General features: G+C 41.4%; 1 protein-coding gene across 1 annotated transcript in view; it reads left to right on the top strand.

Moving 5' to 3' along the window:
• The first annotated feature begins 3,622 nt into the window (after positions 1–3,622).
• The window catches only part of smtnl (smoothelin, like), a 31,132-nt gene continuing 12,493 nt past the window's right edge, over positions 3,623–22,261 (top strand). Inside the window, exons 1-2 of the mRNA XM_058634480.1 lie at positions 3,623–3,693; positions 4,023–4,953. Of these exons, the coding sequence (XP_058490463.1) occupies positions 4,267–4,953 (687 nt within the window). The 5' untranslated portion in view covers positions 3,623–3,693; positions 4,023–4,266. The remainder of the gene's footprint in view (positions 3,694–4,022; positions 4,954–22,261) is intronic.

The raw sequence follows: 22,261 nt of genomic DNA, 5'->3' as shown, positions 1-22,261 counted from the left end.
TCAAACCTGGAAATGATGATGTTCTCAAATGTCTTGTTTTGTCCACAAACCAAAATGATTCACTGCTAATGATTTCTTTGTTATCCAGAGCAAAGAAATTAAGAAAACATTTAAGAAGCTTAAACAATCAGAAATCATTTTAATCATGAAAAAAGCTTTAAACCGATTACTGATTATCAAAATAGTTGTCGATTAATTTAGTAATCGATTAATAACTGATTCATCGATTAATTGTTTCAGCTCTAGATACAGCCAAAGTAACTGGACATTTTTAAGATCCTCTTTTTTAAGATAATAACAACCCTGATACCTCTGACCTCTAAACTCTACAATGCAGTTTGTTGCTGCACGTGTTGTGTGCTGCCCCCAGCAGACTCTCATAAGGCCTTAAGGTGTGTGTGTGCGTGTGTGCGTGTGTGTGTGCATGAGTGTGCACATGCCTTTAGTAGGTTGTGTGGACCAATTGTCAAGCAAACTTATCTTTGTGAGGACATTTTGGTTGGTCCACTCAACTTAAATGGGCTTTTTAAGGGTTTTATGGTTAGGATTGGGTTATGGTTATTTAGTTGTTATGGTTAAGGTGAAAGTAAGTCTCCAGGAAATGAATGTAAGTCAATGTAATGTCATGAAAACCACACTGTGTGTGTGTGTGTGTGTGTGTATCCCCCACTTCATCATCTAACAACTCTCCCTTTTTTCTCACTTTCATGCACACACACACACACATGCACACACACACGCTGAGACTGTTGACAGTAAGCAGGAGGGTGGAATGTTGAAGTATTTGCATGAGTCTGTCAGTTGCATGGACACACACATGCTGGTTTTGCATTCTTTGTGTGGACACTCATAGACTTAATTTATGCCCTTGCCCCTTACCCTAACCTGAACCATCACAACCAAATGCCTAACCATCCTAACCTAATTCTAACCCTAACACCAGGTCTTAATCCTCAACAAATCCCATTAAAGTTGTGTGGACCAGCCAAAATGTCCTCACAAGGTCAAAATGTCTTCACAAAGATAGGTTTGCTTGACAATTGGTCCATACAGCCTACTAAATACATGTACACACACACACACACACACACACACACTTGCTATCTACTGTGGAATGTTTGCTCTGTTGGGGTCCTGTTACAAGGGGGAGGGTGATGCTTGTCTTTCTGTCTGTCCTGTCCAACTATCAAGCACAGTAACCATAGAACGGAACCAAAAAATGCAAAGAGTACATTTTGAGAAATGGCATATTGCCCCTTGACTTTGAGTTTATCTTCTCACAATACCGAGCAAGGAGGTTGAAAGATAATGATAGAGAGACAGAGTTACAGATGCGACCAGTGAGAGATGGAGACTGAAAATGTTTTTCCTAAGAAATGGAGGCAGGAAAATGACTTTCATCCATCAGTAAGTTCAGTAAAAGTGGATGTGGTCTTCTGGTTTGCTGGCTGAAGACAACCCGGAAGTAAGAACATAATAGCTGCTAAGAGGAGACTCCACCGGTTGCATAAAGATAATAAATAAAATTAATAAATGAATACAACTAAATAATGGCTGTTTAATATATGGGAATGCCAGTTTGATCAGTGATATGAAGGTTTGTAATGAGTAATGAGTTCCTGAGGCAGCAGAAGGCTCATTCCCTCGATGTTCGCTGCTTGGTTCTGGTGATGAGGATCAGGAAGTCAGCAGATCAGGAATGGCGGTGGAGAAGGTCAGTGGGCATAGGAGTTAGTACTGGATACGGTATTGGACAGGGAGTCAGTGAAACTGTTGGAGGACCAAGGTCTGTGAGTCTATCACTAAACATGTCGTTGATATAGTTAATGATCTCTGTTGATAGTTTCAGGTCATCTTTAACAACACATGATTTCTGGAGGAAGACGTTTTGAGTTCAGATTTTTATGGGTGATATCATGACCAATTGGATAAAATGCCAAATATATTCTCACAATATGATAGACTTTGTGTATTTAAAGAGGACATAGCCCGGAAGTGCCAATTAACTCTGCGTTTCTGTGTCATTACCTCGTTTATGAAGCCCTAAAAGTCCATAACAACCAGTTCAGCCACTGCTGAGAGCGCAGGGTTTGATTGCTATCCTGAGCTCTACGAAGCGGAACGGTACTTCCATTGACTAGTTATGTCACTGGCGAATTTCACCAATCCTCTAAACAGCAGCGCCTCCTAGTCCGGGCACTAGAGCCCGGGCACATCCAGTGACGTACTTTTAACTGTAGAAGAAGAAGAACTACTCTTGTTGTAGCTGCTGAACTCCATACAACCGATATGCTCAGCAGCTACAACGAGAGTAGTCTTCTTCTTCTTCTACGGTTGAAAGTAGCTATATAAAGCAGGACACAGCACCAAACTTCACCTAAAGGAAGGAGCAGTGCCAACAATACGTATAACTGTCTTTGTTCGCTTGTTTTGTCGTTTAGCATTAGCGATAGCCGGCTACAGGCTAAGCTACATGCTACGCTCATGTTTCATTTGCATGTGTGTTTAACATCTCGATAACCACAACGTTATCCAAGCTACAGGCGTCCTGCAGCAGTCTTTCCCTGATCACAGTGTCTTCTGTCTCTGGATCAGACTCCGGATCAAAAGCATAAGGGATTACGGCATTACTCAATGTTTTGATAATTGCTAGCTGTGCATCCGCCTTTCCAGAGGGGGAGCCCGTGTTCTGCGTATGTGGTTTTGGTCTGAAACAGCACGGCTGACGAGAGCATCAGTGATGAGACAGTTACATCAGCTCGTTTGTAGCGACTACGACGTTTTTGACCATAAAGACGACTTTTACTTTTTTATCCAAAGCGACTTACGAGGGAATTGAGTACAAGTCTTTTGCACACAGGGTACCGGTCTTAACCACTGAGCCACTCCACCCCATGTTTGTAAGTACACCTCCATATCTCACATATAAGTTTAATACACATGTATATAATGTATACAGTATGTACACAACTTCACTCACACACATGGATGAACTAGGGAACCCTTCGTCAAATCTGTATGTACCTCATTGTGTATGATAATATTCCATAGTGCAGCTTTAAAATTCTGTTTTCCATTTACTGCTTTTTATTAATGCATATGAACTGTACATCCAGTGTATGTGCATTAGTGCACTCAGATGTTGACTTTAAGACCCTTAAATAACTTAGTGACTCTCTCAGAACTGCTTTTCTTATATCAGGGTGTCGAGTGTTTGCAGTCTCTGGAAAATAAACCACTCTGTTTCTTAAGGTATTTATTTATGTGTTTCAGTTGAAACACTCAATCTGTACATGGCGGACAGAAAAGGAGGAGGAAGATGTGCGGTACAAACTGGAACAGGAGAAATAAGTGAAGGCTCACATTTTTACACAGTGTCCTCAAGGATGTAAAAGCTACACAGCCTGCCTCCCTCCCTCCCTCCCTCCCTCCCTCCCTCTTTCCCCTCCCCTCCTTTAACATTTACTACTCTTTCCATGTTGTTTCTCCACTCCACCACTAACACCACCCTCCTCCTTTTTATCCCTCCCTTTCTCCTCCCTCTTTGGTGCCAGTGGAGAGAAGCGATGAACCTGAGACTTTAAAACAAACCAGAGAGTCGGCAGCAGTGGAGAGCAGAGCTCACACACACACACACAGAATGCACACAGCTGTTCGGTGCTGAGGGGATCTCGCTGGAGAGGCAGAGCTGAGGTAGGCTTGTTGCAGCTGTGAGTGAAGGTTACTTCACCACTGTGTTTTAATAACAGTAACATGAATATGAAACACTTTTGGTTCAAAGGGACGTGGGATTGCTTTCTATTCTGACCTCTTGAAAAAGGGCAGAGAGCGAAGTGTGGTAGAATATGTCAGAGCATTTGTGTTTGAATGAGTTTTGTGGGTTTTTTGTCGATTCTGGATGAATCTATTTCATGTTTGCTTACTTTGTTTTCTGCATTTCTTTGCAGAAAACAAAAGCGTATTTTACAGTTTGATTGTTGCTCACAAGCTAAAGGTCAACTTGTGTCTCTCTTGTGCTTCAGACTGAAGACAAAGTGAGACATCTGTACCTGAGAAGCAGAGCTCACTGAAGAAGCAGGAGCAGCCTGGGACGTCCAAGAGTAGTGTGGATAACAGACCAGACCTTTGCCCCCTCCTGCAAACTTTCACCTCCCAACCCCCTTCATCTAAACCCTCAGCTCACTGACTGAGGCTTCACACTCTCCATTGTCCAGAGGATCTCACATAACTGAGCAGCCGTCTACGTCAGTGTTTACAGTGGTACCAATGGAAGCACCAACCCTTGCTGAGATAGGAGACCTGTGTCACCCACGTTCTTCTTCTCCAGAGGGGGAAACTGTGTGTGCAGCTCTAGCCCGTTATGAGAACACTCTCAGGGATGCCATCAGGGAGATCCACTTGGATGTCAGCGCTTTTAAGTTTGGTATGGAGCGTCGCCTGGAGGAGACGGCTAACCTGAGCGGGCCTCTTGGACGAGCAGTGGCCCTGCTCCAGCAGGAGAACCGGCAGCTTAGGAGTCAGCTGGAAGCTCTGACCCAACAGGTGGAGCTCCTGAGTGGGGTCACATGTAACAGGAGCACCTTGATCAACAACAACAACAACAACAGCCACAATCACAGTCTGAATAACAAGAATCACCTCGGTGACATTCAGGAGAACCATCAGGAGATTAAAGAGGTGGTCTACGGGAAGGGTGAGGCTCACACTCAGAGCCAGGCTCACCTCCACGTCCAGCCCTGCGCCCTGGGGAGTCCAGCCCAGACCTACAGCGGCCTCAGCAGTCAGCCAAGCCCCACATCCCCCCCTGTCACCTTCTCATCCTCCCCCAGTTCAAGCAGTCCTCCTGCTGGCTCCAGAGTTTCCTCCATGGTGACAGGCCCAGTGTCCAGCAGCAGCCCGTCCACTGCCCGCTTTTCCAGCCGCGCTACGTTTGCTGTGTCCAGCAAGACTAACGTGAGTACTGCATGTTGTTAGAGAAGCCTTGTTTTTCCAAAAGTAACCTCACATACCTGTCAAACTAGCCATCATTTTCCAACAGATGTTATACTGAATTTTATTTGACATATAAAGTCAATTTAAGCGCCCCAAATCCTATGGCAATAACAGGCACATTCAATATTCTATGAAAACAGGCAGCTAAAACCAAACAAAATCCTCTCCCAGGCTTCAGTGGCACAATCCATCCATGCAGAAATGTTTTTCTATGTGTCAAACTTATGGGGAAATAGTCTGTAAAGCACATAGATAGATACATGTAAAATACAAAGACGGCTGTACTGCTATTTCAATTTCAAATTAGAAATCAGCTGTAATATTGTCTTCTACCTGCTGGGGACCACAGACACATTCCCACGGTTTTGATTACCTGTGCTTGGAAGTACTTTCTTTAGACAAGACAATAATAGTTGTTGGTTTTTCCTGGACTGTCACACTTACAAGCTCTTGGCAAAGTCGCACTGAACCGCCACCACCACAGAGTCTGGTGCCAGATACTTTGTAACATAGATGGAAAAATAATATACAATGTCAGAGGACGTAATCCAATAATTGCCATATAATTTTCTAGTTTGGGCAAGGGATCCTGCTGTAAAGAGGCAGGATGAAGCTGTTTGTGTTGTGGCAGTGCGGATGTGTCATACACGGCCCAGGCTGTGTCACTGTGTTGCACAACAGGAGGTTTAAGGATTTATGAAGTACAGTAACATGAGTTTACTCCTGGGCGGTGTGGCCAGTGCAGTCGTGTGGTTTGAATCAAATATTCTTAATCGCTGATGTGAAATGTGGTCATTTTTGTTGGTCAATTTTTGTGGACATTCACTGACGTTACGTTACCTGAGTGACGTCATATACTGTGGATTCATTTAAAAATCCTTCTGGATTGCTAATGTTTTTCCTGATAATTGCATATATTCAAACTGGTTTTATATCATATCCATATTAGGGCTGTCACTTTTCCAAAAAAGTTTGAACTACATGATATTCCTTTGAAAATATTTGGATATCCCTCGCCTCAGCCCGCGCACAAACCTGATGATATGATTTATTATTACATTCACTATGAGTCGCGTGAGTCGTGAGGTCGCCAGTCCTGCATTGACTCTTCTACTGCTTCACTTGGATGGAGACAACAGGTGAGTCTGTAGATCTGTTATGTATTTTCTCATCCACGGTGAATGACTTGAATCTCAGATGCTTTGGTGTCATGATTGTCTGGAGCAAAGTTTAGCTTTCTTGAGTTAATAATGTTATCATCATTGTCTTGTTTTTTCTGATGGATTCAGAGTGGATGTAAGGCCAAACTTAGCTCACTGTGCCCTCTGATGGACTTAGTATTAATTACTTCAGCCTGTGTGATGGGCTTCTAGGCTGTATATTTTGAACTCGATAGATCCTCCCTGGATTGGCTGATTGCATTGGCAGTGTGGTAAAAAAAACACACACAAGAGTGAGCCCATGCGAGACACTGAAAAACCCGACTGCAGTAAGTTGGCTCTCAGTCGATTACAGCTGGAATGTATGACTGCCATGTCATGCATGAACTTATGAAAGACATCCTTTCAGTTTCACTTTGTTAATCACAGAACGCAAGTCCTTGCTGTTAGGAAAGAATCAGCTTCCTGTTTACACCGTGCATGTGCATGCACAGAGTGCCCGAATCATCACAACATATGCATTTTCAAGTGTGGAAGTATAAATGTGGATTACATCTGATAGTGAGCTCATTGGTTGTGTTCAGCAATTTTAAGCAATATGGATGTCTGTAAAGAACTACTTCAAACAGGTCCAGCTATAATCAGCCACATATTTTTACTGGCCTATTTGGATGCTGCTCATGGAAATATGTCCTCTGAGCTGAAGTCATCTTGGCCTCATTGAGTGACTGTCAATGTTTACATCATTTTGTAGTTTGATTTGTTTTCTTCTACTTGTGTTGCATCTGAAGAGAAGAAAACAACAATGTCCTGGCTTCCAGTGCATCCACACTGCATCACTCACAGTTGTTGATGAGCGTGCAGTTTTCCTGGCCTCCTCTTGCTGAGAAACGCATTGGTTTTTCAGAGCAGAAAGCAAATGATGTCATATGTCGGAATTTCTATTGTCAAAAGGTTTAGGAAATAAATGGAGAGTGCACAGCCGCTGAAGATGATCACTTTTTTCTCTAAAAGTCCTAAAAGTATGTAACGCTTGAGATGGTGAGAGTGAAAGTAAATGTTTGCATCTTCTTCTTCAGTCTTTTTCACGTCTGTCCTTCAGAGACATTTACAGTAGATATTTTTCTTTCAAACTTGGGTTAGTTCTCTTTGAACACATGGGCTGCATGAAGCAAGCAGCAGATTGTCTGCAGATGCAGTCCATCACTGTCCAAACGTAGTGTGCTCCATCTACTATTACATCAGGAGGTCAAAATGTGAAGGTTTAAACACCTCGTGTAGACAGCTGTATTGTTTTGAAAGCATATCTGTTCTGTCAGATGTGACTGAGACGGATGATGTGTTGTACTCTATGGGTCCAACCATCGTGTGTGAAATATTATCACACGTTATATGTAAAAATGCAGATGTGCAAACACGTACAGGCACACGTTATGCAAATAGTTCTACCTCTTTTGCCTGTAATTACCAAACTATGTGGTTGGATAGAACAGAGGAATGTTATCTGGAGTGAAATCATGTGGTTGTAGCTTGACAACACAAGGGGACTTTTGTTTGTGTGTGTCTGCCATGGCAGATCCCCCACTGTCAGCCCAACGAACACACACACACACACACACACTGTGGCAGTAACGCACATATCAGATCAAAGTATTGTGCAAACTGCAGTTGACTCTTCCTGCTACATCATCCTCACATCTGTCTGAGAGAGACGTGAGGAACATTCAGTCCATGAAGTTCAGCTGGCGTGATTATAGTTACACACACACACACACACACACACACACACACACACACACACACAGCTGGCACTCTTAAAGGGATTGTTCATGTTTTTCTCAGATGTGGTTGTATGATGTACAGACACATTATCAGTTGCACACCCCCTGTGCTAAGAACCACCAATCTCTCTCTCTCTCCCTCTCTCTTGCTGAAAACATGGCTGCCTGAGGAAAAACATATTTTAACCACTTAACAAAACATTCACCCAATACAAGTCTATGCCCACTTGAATATAGGATATCTTAGGAGTATGTTTGCTTCTTTATTTTGCTTTTAAATAGTGTTTTCCATCTGGAGGCTGATGTTTGTGTTGTTTTGCAAACCATTAAACCCACACACCAAATCTGTGATTTTACATCACAGCACACAGGAGTTGTGGATCCACCGCTGTCTTCATCAATAAGTAATCAATTGTATTTTGAATTTGAATTCTTTGTTTAGATTTATTGAACTGACACAAACTTACCAAACGAGGCAGCAGTAGAGCAGCAGCTGCTGTTTCCTTGTGAACTAAAAACAAAGATTTTCTCTGTAGGTTTGGTGCAGGAATTTACAAACTTAAGGTAAATAAAGTGTAAAATAAAGTGACATCATACATTATATACTATAGTCTAAGTGGGTGTAGAATGTATTTGGAGATTCCTTTGTTATTCAGTTGGAATCCCCACTGGCAGTCATGTTTTCAGTGAGATGGAGCCTCCATGTCTCAAGCTGGTTCCAGGAGCAGGTTTTTTTTTTTCATTTAAAGAATAAAGAGCTGAACTATCACTTTAATGGCTTGAATCCAAACTGAAGTTTGGATCTCTCTGTTACTAGGCATCATCACTCTGACCTGCCAAACTGAAGACACACACACACACACACACCTGCACGTACGCGCTCACCTCCAGAACACACCTGTATTGTTCCTGCACAGCAGGTATCAGTCTGAACTCTGTCTTCTGTCTCTCAGTCCGATTCCTGTCTGCTTTTGTGAGATGTTTTTCCATCAGCTGAGATTAGATACTGTATATCGTCTGTGAATGGACTTGCCTCCTATATTCTCATTCTACCTTGTTGAGACCGCATTTATTTATATTTATGTCGCGATATTTGAGAAGCTCTGTCATACTGTACTGGCTCTGTTCCACTTGTCTGATTCAGCACATTGGAATCTGCATTAAAATACTTGAATGGAAACCCAGCTGTTTGTGTACTAGTGTGTTTCCATCTGGAAGGTTTTTGGGGTTTGTAAAGAGGCTGCTTTCTATCCTCTAATGGTTGTGGGCAACAGGAATTAGTCAAGATTAGGATTAGGTCAGACCTAAGCCTCCTCAACAAAGTCTCCTCGTCCTCTTTCTCTCCCCCTTACACCTCTTTACGCTCTCGCTTACGCTCTCTCTCTCTCTCTCTCCCTGTCTCTCTTGCACACATCTCCAAACTTCCAGACATCACCGTTGTTGCCTTTTACGGCCCCAAAGCAGCATCTCAATGGGCCATTGTGTGGGCTCTTGTGCTTCATTGGCAGTACATTGAGTGTGGAAGGATTAGAGAATCAACCTCCCTCCTCTCTTCTTCCTCTGACTCATTCCTCTCTCTCTCTCTCTCTCTCTTCTTGCTCCTGCCTCACCTGCCGTTCTTCATTCACATTTCACCTAAAGAGGCTGATACTTGGTTTCAATTGCAGATGTGACATGGTCAAGACTATTCTTAGTGTCGTGAAGAAAAGTTTATTCAAAAAACTCAAAGCAACAAACAAAAGTAACAAAAAAGAAACTATTGGTCCATGCCTGCTAACTGTCTCCAATATGTAAAAAAGATGTTTAGTGCTTATGGCCATTGGACTTGTCCAGCTGGAAACTCATTTGCTCATTCTCCCGCAACAAAGTCTGCAGGGAAAAACTTTTCTTCTTTTCAAGAGGTGTTGGTTTGGTAAGTTTGTGTTATTTATTGTGCTGTCAGTTAAACGTGTTATTAACGCCGTTAATGTAACCCATTTTAACGGCATCAATTTTTAATCGCGAGATTAACGTTCTTTTTGGCCTAGCAAACTTTGTAGTTTTTTTCACATGCTGTTGCAACAACTAGTAACGTTAGAAAAACTACAACACCACACCGGATCTAGCTAGACCGGAAACACAACAACAGGCACGTGAGCCTGGATTTTGAATTTACCAACGTGACAAAAACGTACATATTACATACAGAACAATAAAGATATCTGCAACAAATAATAGAATTATTGTAATATCTTCTCAACTTTGTCGTTGTCTTTGCTTACGTTTCATTTTCTTTCTTACTCAAAGATACCGTCCTAATCCGCACCTGTACCATTTAACTACAGAGCATGAGACTGCATTCTTCTGTGTGTGTGTGTGTGTGAGTGTGTGTGAGTGTGTTCATTAGCCGATGAACAGATCAGATTAACACTGTCAGGTCAGAGGGTCATCTACTGTTTTCTATCAACACACAGAAACTGGGTGATTTATGGCCTAACAGTCACAGCACTTGCATCACATGTTATTTAAGAGCTGCTTTGTGGAGATGGAAAGGTTGAGTTATGATGTTTTTTTTCTTACCTGGCCTTAAATGGTAGTCTCTATTGACGTCATCGGACTTTTGACTTAATGGTGCATGAACATAAACTCATGATAAATGATAAATAGCTGGTTTTTCCTCCACAGGTTATTAAGATACACACATATTGTGGTCCCAGCTCTCCATCCAGAGCTTCTCTCTTCAGATGAGCACAGAACAAACATTAGTTTCATACATGACGGATGAACCGAGGCAACATTTCCATCTCTGAAACACTTTTTTATTGCATTTATTGACTGAATCTATTAGACTCTTCTTTTTTGAGGTGTCTTTGCAGCAAAAGCAGTTTAATCAATATATTGCTGCATAATCTTGGCTAAAACAATCAGATTTGATGCAGTGGAATATCAACGTATTCCTCATTCACAGGCTCATAGCACACTACTTACCAGAGCTATTGAGGCCACACCTCCTTTATGCACTGTGCACTCCTCCATCACATATGTGGATTATTTCTAACTACTGAAGGACTACATAATGATATGATGTGGTAGATATCCGATCTACCACATCATCATAGTTGTGAGGCTGTAGGCGTGAATCCAGATGAAATACAGAAGTGTCTTTATCTCCCTTGATTTACATTTAGCTGAAAGTTTATTATTGATTTATTGATCAATAACTGCAAATTCTTTTGCACCTTTTATTTCCAGTGAACAATATCCTTCTGCCCCACACTCAGCAGTGAAAGCAGGAGGAGATGAAGTTTTCCTGCAGGAAGTAACAGGGTTTATTGGAAATGTGGTTTTAATTTGGAGGAGCATCTGCTTCATGGCAGACGCTGCCCACTGTCTCCACCCTTGTCATATATTTAAAGTCATTACATCAAGTCATTAAGTGCATGTGTCTGTCATAATATATGGATTCAATGGAACCATGTTTCGTAGTATTTGTGCTGCCAGTCGATGCTGTGATCTTTAGAATTGTGTCGACGTAGATTCCATCAGGTTACACTCCTCTCACTGGCTCCGTCTCCCCCTGACGTTACACAACTCCACTATGATGCTATCTGTTTTCTTATCTGCACGCACACACACACACACACTCACACACTCATGAGCAGCAGACCTCTGCGACATGTAGCCTGCAGTGTTTTAGTTTAGTCGCAGTCTGCGAACGGGGCTGATGGATAGATTGTGTGGTCAGAGCAGTTAAAAAGTACTGATTCCAGTCCAAACGGAATTATACTGTGATTAGGAGCTGCTCGTGCACACATTCACCCAAAGAGTGTTGGCATGGATGCTCTGTGTCCGCAGAGTCACGGGGGAAACCCTTGGGAAGAGACATTTATATCAAAACATACTGGAACGGAAAGGATGTCGTTCTTCTCAATTCGCATAGTTTCATACGTCAGAATGCACTAGCTGGTTAGTCCATTTGAACTGCTGTAGTTACATGACGGGGCAAGATGGAGGTGTCCGTGGAGCAAGGTGCTTCAAAAAAAACAAACCATTTTTATTTTTTAGCGAGTTTACACTTAGGGATGTCCCGATACAACTTTTTCACTTCCGATGCGATACCGATATTGCAGCCTTGAGTATTGGCCGATATCGATCCGATATGATTTCAGCACGAATCATACATACTTTAATTACATATTTTGTAGTGTGGAATGTTAGAATAGGCTTAATCAAGTGATATTATTTAAACAGAGAACAATAGTCAGCAACAGTAGGTTTGAGAAAAACTGACCCATTTATTATTAACCAATGGTTACATAAATTTTAACCTTCAACATAAGAGTATTGGAGTTTTTACCATGTTCATTTCATACAGTCTATGGTTAATTTAATCAGGAGGAAAGTACCAAGTGTTAATGGGGGTGTTTTCAGAGCACCCGTGTTTCACAGGTAACAGCGTGTCTTCAGCGAACACCCCCCTTGTTTTCACTATTTTGGATTAGCCCAACCCACACAGGGTGAGTGACTCGTCCCGCAGGGAAATACTGAGCCCGAGGACCGGCCCCGCAGACGTACTTAGCTCCGTGTGTGGAGCTTCAGGACACATTTAAACCACACAAAGCTCTTGGCATGGCTGGTTTTTGGGGTATAATTAACAAACTGTGGCAGTTGAAAGTCGACAGGTGGCGCTGGTTTATGAAATAATGTTATGTGTAAGTATTGGTGACATCCAGTGGTGACACTGGCTGGTATTTCTGTTTGGGCTTGTGTAGAACAAGGCCATTGCCTGAAGTACATAAAAAAAGGTTCACTCCGTGGCTACAAAAACCAAACAGTTTTTATTTCATTTATTTGTTTATACACTTACACAAACATACGCATTGGTTGTACATTCATTTCCTGCCAGTGACCGCTCCTAAATGTTCCACACTGGACTATTAAATCAGTTTGTATCATTTTGCCGTACCTCATTACAAAGTAATCTCTATAATCTTGTTTGTACAAGAGTCTCAGTGAAAGGATGTTTGAATGTTGCTTTGACAAATCTTATAAACTTAAGTGACACATGATTGGTAAAGGTTAAAATAGATTTTGACTCATGGAGAAAACTGAAAGCGGAGCACAGCTTAAGGGCAAGTGTGTGTGTGTGTGTGTGTGTGTGTGTGTGTGTGTACCCTTATTATTTATTACCTCTCTAGGACCTTTTCTGACATAAACACTGACCTTGGAGACCAAAACCTGGTCCTAATGAGGCAGAATCTCATTTCTGAGTAACAGGTTAAGTTTAGGGCTAAGATTTGAACTGTGGTTAGGTTAAGGTTAAGGTTAAGGTAAGGTATTAACTGGGCTATGGTTAAAGGTTTGGGATAAGGCAGCAAGGCCTTAAAAGGATAGCTGCACATTCTGTGTGTGTGTGTGTGTGTGTGTGTGTGTGTGCGTACACATGCTGGGGGGTTTAACAGAGGTATGCAGCCACTCCCTGGTTACCCCTGGATCCTTTAATGACTTCCAGACAATAGTCCATGTTCCCGTCATCATCTCTGTGGAAACAGGTTAATAACTGACTGGCTGATGGGACCCTCCTCACCCCCCCTCACCCTTGCTACCCTCTGGAACCAGTAAGCCTTACTGGAACAACTCTGGGAGGCGATTTTAAGGTCACCTCTTCAGCTATGTTAGCTCAGTCCGCCTGGGAATATGGCACAAATTTCATTGAGCAGCACTCAGGTCCAGTGTTTTTGGAATAAGGCCTGGAAGGCATTTAAAGGAAAATGTTTTCTTAAAGGTTGGGTGACACAGTGCAGGGTCACGGCTGAGAGAGCAGGGGCTTCTGACGTTTTCAGTTTGTCAGACATTAAGTCTCCCACCACAGGAGAGTGAGTCAAATATAACTGCTGCTCTGGGCATTCAGGAGCTCAGGAGATGTAAGAACGTGGCCCGGAGTTAATTTATGTGCCTGTCAGTCATTGTGAGGATGAAATTCAAAATGTTAGCGCTACAGAGGTTAGATGATAGAGTGTTGGGGCTGAGCACAGGGCCAGAGGAGCATTCCCACTGAGTACACAGCACAGCCTGTTTTCAGCTGTAACAGCATACGGTGAGGCAGAAGTGGAAAACAACCATATAACAAAAGAAATAGTTTAGTAATACATTAGATTAAACACAGATGGGGAATTCAACCCAAGAATGATAGTTGTATTGTCGGTGTGTGCATTGCAAAGACAACAAAAATAAAAGTATCTCCAGTATGTCGACTTAAGATTACTACTCCACCTCATCTGTGCTGCCTTATCGACCACATTCCACCAGATCTGTGATTGGTTTTAGTGAACACAATACGTTTTTTATGAAGCTTGCTTCCCCTTTTGTAAAAGTGGGAATCCAACGTGTGGATGAAATGCTGTGCAGTTTCTATATGAGTGTGTTCATGCGTTTTATTGCAGGGCAGAGAGTAACCACATGACGTAAGCAGACTGTGTGTGTGTGTGTGTGTGTGATAATGTAAAAGTGGTAGTTCAAGTTTCTTATAGTGCGGTTCTGAGGTATTGAAACATATTCTGGAGTCGCCCTCCGGCACCATTGAGACATGGACCCTTGTTCTTGCTGAAAACATGGCTGCCAGTAGGAACACTCCACCAGGCTAATATGTATCCTGCTTTTACTTACTTTACTAAGACTGTAAACTTAAGTTTGTAAACTGCTCACTCTCCCACACCAAAGTCCATAGAGAACATCACAGATTTGTGCTTGTGAAGACACATAAGTTGGTTGTCTACTGCTGTCATGTTTGGTAAGGTTATCTCACTACGGTAAGAATGAAAGAATGATGTACAACACCAAAGTCACAAAATAACACATTTGAGCTTAGTGACAGAGGATCAACAACTCCTGTGTGCTGCCATGGAAAACAGCTGAATCGCTCCAGAGACTTTGGTACGGGGAGTGAGCAAGAAAAGGCAGCAAATGTATTATACAGATATATATATATATAGATATATATATACAAATGTGATTATTAAATCACGACATGAGAAACAGGAAAAAAAAATTCATCTTTCTTTATCTTTCTTTCTTTCTTCTTTCCTTGCTCATATTGGGCAGAGATGTGTAGTTTAAAGGTACTGTCAACTGTTTCCTGATCCAGACTCTCTTTCTTGCTGACCTCTTGCAAGAGGGCCCCCCCCCCCCATCCTGTCCTCCCCTCCCGTCACTGCTTTACTGCTAGTAATGAGGAGGGGAGGTGGACGGGGAAGACAGGGGAGTCACTCTCTATTGTTGCCATATGTTGGTGCTAGACATAAGTAAAGGAGTGAAAAATGATATTTTCCCCTCAGCTAACAGGCCTAATATTACATAGAGACAATTGTGTACAGACATATGAGAAAATTCACCAAATAAGGAAATATTCAAGTTATATTATATACTGTATGTGTTTACATGTATATATCGTTTGCTTAAAGGGTCATGTTGACAGCAGCTTTGTATCTGGAGGTACAACGGGTTGTCCTCTAACCACACGGTTGGTGGTTCAAACCCCAGCTCCTGCTGCTCACGCCGACAATGAGTTCCGTATTGCTGAATGACTTGTGATAGAAAAAGCCATTTATATAAATACAGACCATTGACATTATGGTTATGGGCTCATTCCAAGTGGCAACCCACCATGGCGTCACTTACTGGTTTGTGAACTGCTGTTTTTGAAGTCTTGAGTTAAGTATTTTTGGCCAGCACCATATTGGTTTTTTGAAACTATAATTAACCATACTTAGAAGAGGAGGGGGTGGAGCCTTACTGAAAGCTTGTCCACTGCACGTCCACCTCCACCTGTAACCAGCCACTTATTTACAATAGTGAACTGTCAGTCTCATGGTGTTCATGCTACAATACATGCTGTAGTTTATGGATCTTTGACACTAAATGGGACCATGCTGGTTGAGACCAAATGTTTATTGATGTTTCAAATGAAGTGACATTAGGCTCATTCTTTCATATACAAACTGTTCCCTGATGGCCATTCATGAGAATACAGGTTTCAAACAATGCTGCATTAGCTTTGATGGCCCACTCCTACTGTCACCCCCATAAAACCTTAGACCCTGAACTGTGTGAGAGGTTACAAGGGCTTAAAGTGATATAATACTTTATGCTCCACTGTATTTATTATGCCACAAAGAATTGTAAAAAAAATATATATAAATGGCATAATTTGGCAAGTTTGGACTCTTTATTGTATGGTTGTTTTATTCACTTTCTGTTGACATTTGAATTATCACCATGCAGAATCATGCTTAAAATCATGAATAACTGATAAATGTAAAAGCATATTTTTGCATTTTCCATGAAAAAGGTTTTCTTTTACTGTCAACAACCCTTTACTTGCCGTAAAAGGTGTCGTTTAAATCTCGCTTAAATGCCAACGTAGGAATGTGGCCGGAAAGTGCTTGAAATGGCTGCAACAGTTTCAAAGTGACACAGAACTAAACCTTCACTGACTGACCATGAATGTGCCTCACAGTGTGTGAGGGTAGACAATGGGTCTGGGCAATTCTCTTTGCAAATAGACACCATTTTTACTCCTTGCACCTATGGTTCATCCCTATAGGTCTTAAGATGGAAATCATTATTAAGAAACTAGGTCAAACAGAAATGTGACATTTGTTCGAGCTGTTAAATAAGTCTGTGTTTTACAAGATCCCAAATAGAACATTGTCTCAATAGGCAGTATATTGTTTGCAAAAGTAACTATTTTGGCCTGAGGTTATAATGGGAAAAACCACAGCAAGTGTCAGAAATAGCGAGTCTTTGCCCTCTGAAGAGATTTAATGTCAATTATTCTGTAATTTTAGTTGCTCTTTACCAAAGAGGACATACCTCTCTATTGTCCCTGGCACCAGTGAGAGAAAAACTATGCTGTAACTCTCAGTATAAACAGGAAATATGTATGATCTCCTCTTTTTAAACTATAACCACACATTGTTACACAGCTTGAAAAGGGAAAAACAATGAATGATTTTAAGATGTTCGCAGAGCAGCACATGTAAAATCATGTCCTGTTACCAGCCAAGACTGCACCTACATACATACTGTACATACTGTGTTTATGGAGAAAACCTTTCCCTGTTCACTGGCTCTCACCTGCAATTAGTTTGTTTTATATCTTCTCACTTCAAAGGCTTTGGATATTTTCCACCCTTTACACAAAGTGGTGTTCCCTGCAATGTTTAGAGCTGAGAAATTGCAGTCTGTGTGAATGCATTTGAAGAACAGGTGGTCTGAGCACGTCTTTCTACCTCTGAGACCATTCTTCTTTAAGCTCTGGAGAGGAAATTACAGAGCATGAGTCCTGTCACTGACTGTTACCTTCTGGTAGCTTAGCACAATGACACATGAACACATGTATGCTCACTGTGTTGTGTGTGCAAGGTCTGTGGGTGTCAGTCGTTGTTGTCAGACATGAACTGCAGAGAACATGCTTGAGGATCCAGGTGAGGGGGCAGAACCCAGCATGTGGGTTATTGAGAGTTTTTCTTGCTGCATTCTCACGTGAGCTCACAATATTTGACTAGCGAGCTGGCAGGAGAATCTCAAGAGGATTTCTGGGTAGACTTTTGCAGACATTGCATTTTCACTTACAGCCTCTTCAGACTACCTGTTTAGAATGTCTGGAAAGGAGATGTCAATGATTAATTGTTAGTTAATCGCCATTAAGAAGTAAAATGATGAATGAATGGTTTAATTAACTGGAAAATTCCATGGCGAAATTTTAATCGTGTCTGCTTCTTGGTGCCAGTGTCGTCAGGTGTAAGGATTAGTGTAATAATGTTGTGAAACTACGGCAGGTCAGAGGATGTCAGCTGTGGAGTCAGTTCATTCTAGGGACAGCAGCTCAGGACAAAAGTGTCCTCAAACCACCTCCTAATGTGGTCACTGTGATCTGAGGACGCATTCGGGACACATTAAGTCATTAGGTTTGACTCCACAGGTTTGGCCCAGCAACACATGTGTGTGTTCCGGGAAAATCCTTTGCAGGCTATTGTTTTTTTTGTTAATACATCACAGACAAAGACACATATGTCTGTTAATGATGACGGTGAAGGCTTTTTATTGTTATACTGCGTGTGATATCTAGTGTATTTTTCATAAATGAAACTGAGTATTAAAGTTAGGAACCCATCACACACACACACACACACACACAGAGTAAAGGCAGTCATTGGTGAGCTGCCAGCCACTCTCCATTGTTCGAGAATCTTCCTCCTCCTCCAGCACCCAAAGGCCATGTGAAGCTCAAATGTCTTCCAAACAGAGAGAAGGGAGGGGGGTAAACACAGGCTGATGGCCTGAGACCAAGTTATAAGATTGAGCAATAAAAGAGAAGGTAACACAGAGACCTCTATGTATCCTCATCCCACTAGTTACATTTTCATTGAATTAAATACTCGTAAACTAATGCTTTTCAGGTAGTAAATAGATCAACAAACATTCACACAGCTGTTCAAAACAACCAAGAAGTATATACTGTACATACAAAATGGAAGCTTGGATTATTTTGGTCCTATGAGCAGTAAGAATGTTTGTTCAAGCAGAGAGACCTCTTCAAATATACACCACCCTCTCTGTCCCTCCAGCAGCCGACCCATCCCATCCACACCTCACCATCACCCCAACCTCCCAATGCCACCCCAATGCCTCTGACCGCTAAACACTGACCTCTGACTAAACACATGACATAGCGTTTACCCAGCACCATCATACCGCCTGCTGTTTGGACAGAGAGGTCACCCGGGCCACACCCACCAGGCAGTAATGTGGCATTTGCAAAGTTTCATTCATGTTACTTGTCCAAATGTCCACTGAGGACTGAACAGAAACTGTCTGTAAATATAAGCAAAACAAATCATTTTCAAATGAGTTAACGAAATCAAGATCAAGACCATCAGCTGCATGCGACTCTTCGCGTTTCCCTGTATAGCAGCGTGAAGATCTCCTGTTGTCTGGTAGAAGTCATGGGAACAGCAACGTTCTTTCTGGCCTAGTAAACTTTTTTCACATGTTGTTGCAACAACTACACTGGAAACAAAACAACAGGCACGCTGCGAGGCTAATGTTACGTTTTGAGTCAGAGGCTCTCCGTATCCAAGTCATGATGTATGCAGTGTTACCAACCACGCTGGCAGACCCCTGAACCGTAGTAAGGAGACCTCCGAAGACCGCTAGCTCTTTTAGCTTGGATTAGCTCGTTATGGCAACAACACATTAAACCACGGGACTCTGTCTGTGTTGAAGAACGGAACTTTATTCACACACTGCAGGCTGATACACAGCCACTGTTATTATTGTCACAATAAGAGGAATAACTCAAAAAATGCAGGTGACAGAGATATTGTCTCAATAAAAAAAACATGCGCACAAAGAAAGCAGATCCACTTTTCTATGTTGATAAGAGCATTAAAATGAGAAGAAATAAAGGGACAAAAATGTGCGATTAATCGTGAGTTAATTATGACATTCATACGATTAATCGCAATTAAATATTTTAATCATTTGACAGCACTAAAGAAAAGATTTAAAAATTGTACTGCCCAGAAAACCCGGTTATTCAGCAGTTTGAAAGGATAAACACCTGCTGTTGTATACAGTCAGGTTTTGGACCCTGCATACAAATAATGTTTCATCGTTTCTGTTCACAAAGACTAAACGGAAGCAGAATAATTACATCAATGACAGAAATCCCCAATGGTTTCACACTGCAGCTTTATATTAATCACAATTAGCTTGAAGTTAACTCTTGATAAAGTAAACTGTGATGTGAAACAATACAACAATTGTCCATGCCTCGTTTTCTGGATGTAAAGGAAATAAAGAAAACACCTTCTGGAGCTAAAAGATTAGCTGTACATCATGCATGCATGTCTGGACATTCTCCTCAGTGCGTGTTAGGTCGGCTGTACGTAAGAACGCAGATGTCTGCTCATGTTGTTCTGGACATTTTCCAGATGTTTTTTTAACAGCCCCCTCGTCAGATATCCACAAAATCACCAAATGAGTCCATGTGAGAATACAGCACGAAAACCTGAGGCGTGAGTGAGCTGCATGCTTGACCCAGGTGCTTTGCCTCACCTGGATGTTCTGGAACTTTTCCTGCTGTTGTTAACTTTCTGACCCAAACAGTGTCATGCTGCATTCTTTTCATTGAGGTTTTTACTTTATGTTTTGGTTTTCTTTACCCCTTAGTGGTATTTATATTAGTATAACATTATTATTATTATTGTTATCATCATTATTATTACATAATATATATTTTTAATGATATAATATTATATATATTATATATTAGTATTTCATTTTTCCAAATGAATCAGCTGGAACTTTGATCTGTGATTTCTGGCCATGTCTCTGCTCTCACTGTGACTTCTTTCACTCATTTCATCCAAACACTTGATAGTTTCTCACAAACTTTATTCCATGACTCAAATGAAGGAAGAAAAGGAAGCTTCTGTGTCTCCATGATGAGACTAGTATGTCTAGCTTGTTCCAGACTAACAGTGGACCAGACTAACAACAAGCCCCTTTCAGACTTACAAGAAGTCAGGAACAAATTAGGATGATAAATGTAAACGCAGCTCCAGGGTTCCTGACAGCTCAACTTGGTCTATTCTAGTGTCATCGTGTTGTGATGCTGTCTACATTTAGCCTCTTATCAGTAGTTAACACTTAAGCACACGTGTCTGCCAATGAAATGTAACGTGATTTGTGGTGTAGTGCAGTGTCTGAGACAGTGCAGGTGTCACTCAGTGATAGGTTGAGGTGATAATATCTTCAAATTTGAGTCTTAATTTACAGCGATACACGGTTTCATCGTGACTTTGACACTTGGCTCAGCTCTTGATTTTCGGAATGTCAAATATCTACGACTGCTTATTTAAGATGACATTTATCCAGTAATATAATATAGTATGGTAATCCAATTCATTTTATTTATATAGCACATTTTAAAAACACATGGTTTCCAAAGTGCTGTACATAGATACAACATTTAATACACCCCCTGAGATTCAGAGCACAAAGTTAAAATACATAAAAAGAACTCTAACAATGACTAAAAAACAAAACACTAAAAGCCTAAATTAACATTAGAAACCATATAAAGACTAAAAGACACCGGCGACCACACAATTGAGTAAAAGTGAGTTTTAAGAGGAGAATTAAAAGTTTCCAGGGTGGTGGCCTGTTGGACTTAGTAACTCATTCCACAGTTTAGGTCCCAGTGCTGAAAAAGCTCCATCACCTATGGTTTGTTGCCTTTTTTTAGGCACAACAAGGACAAGCTGATCTGCAGAGTTCTGAGATATAATCTGGTGCCAAACCATTCAAAGACTTAATAAAACAAAGAGTCACATTTGAAAAATGAATCCTAAAATTGACAGGAAGCCAGTGGAGAGAGGCCAGCATGCGAGTGATGTGGTCATGTTTACGTGCTCCTGTTAAAAGTGGAGCAGCTGCATTTTGGACTAACTGTAAACGTGCCAAGCGCCCGTGGTTGACACCAGCACACAGGGCATTACAGTCCAGACGATTTGTAATAAAGCATGAATCACACTCAAAGTTTTTGAAAGATAAAACTGGACTTATCTGTTTATTGAGTTTCAAATCAGTGTCTGTCCATATTAAAACCAAGGCTTTTGACATAGGCTTTTGCAAAAGGTTGCAAGGGACCCAGATCAAGAGAGGGGGCAGTTATATATAATATAGAAGGTTATATATAAGGTTATTTCAAGTAAAAGTCCCTATTTGCATGGAGGTTTCACTCTCACCAGGATGTCATAATCTCAACCATCGCACAAATGGCTTTGGTTTAAAGGGATAGTTCAGGTTTTTTAAAGCACTGCTTGTATGATGACACAAGGAAGAGCATATTAGCCATTCAACAAAATGCCCCTAAATAAAAGAATATTAATGTTAACTGCAGTTTATAACCTGCTCACTATGCTTTCACTTTCACAGGATCTTTTGGTTGATTTATTGAATACGTTTAATAACACATGTTAAGTCACTGGTGGAGGCAGCAGTGGATCAACAACAACAACTGTGTGCTGTGATAGGGAGTCAAAGATTTTCTCTCTGGACTTCTGGGCAGGGAGTGACTCAACCTTTGGTTTATAGTTGAAAACGTTTGACTAACAGTGAGATGAAGTGGCAAACACATTCTCAAGATATCATAGACTTAAACATCCTTTTGTTAAGTTACTAACATCTGTTCTCCCTTGTGTCCCAGCTGGCAGTGGCTCAAATGAATGTTCAGCCCAGGGAAGAGTGATCTTCACATCATATACCCAAACTCTTCCTTTA

The sequence above is a fragment of the Solea solea genome, chromosome 7 (genome assembly GCF_958295425.1).
Source record: "Solea solea chromosome 7, fSolSol10.1, whole genome shotgun sequence".
NCBI lineage: Eukaryota > Metazoa > Chordata > Actinopteri > Pleuronectiformes > Soleidae > Solea > Solea solea.
The sequence above is the reverse complement of the archived record's forward strand: the minus strand, read 5'-3'. Positions and strand labels throughout refer to the sequence as shown.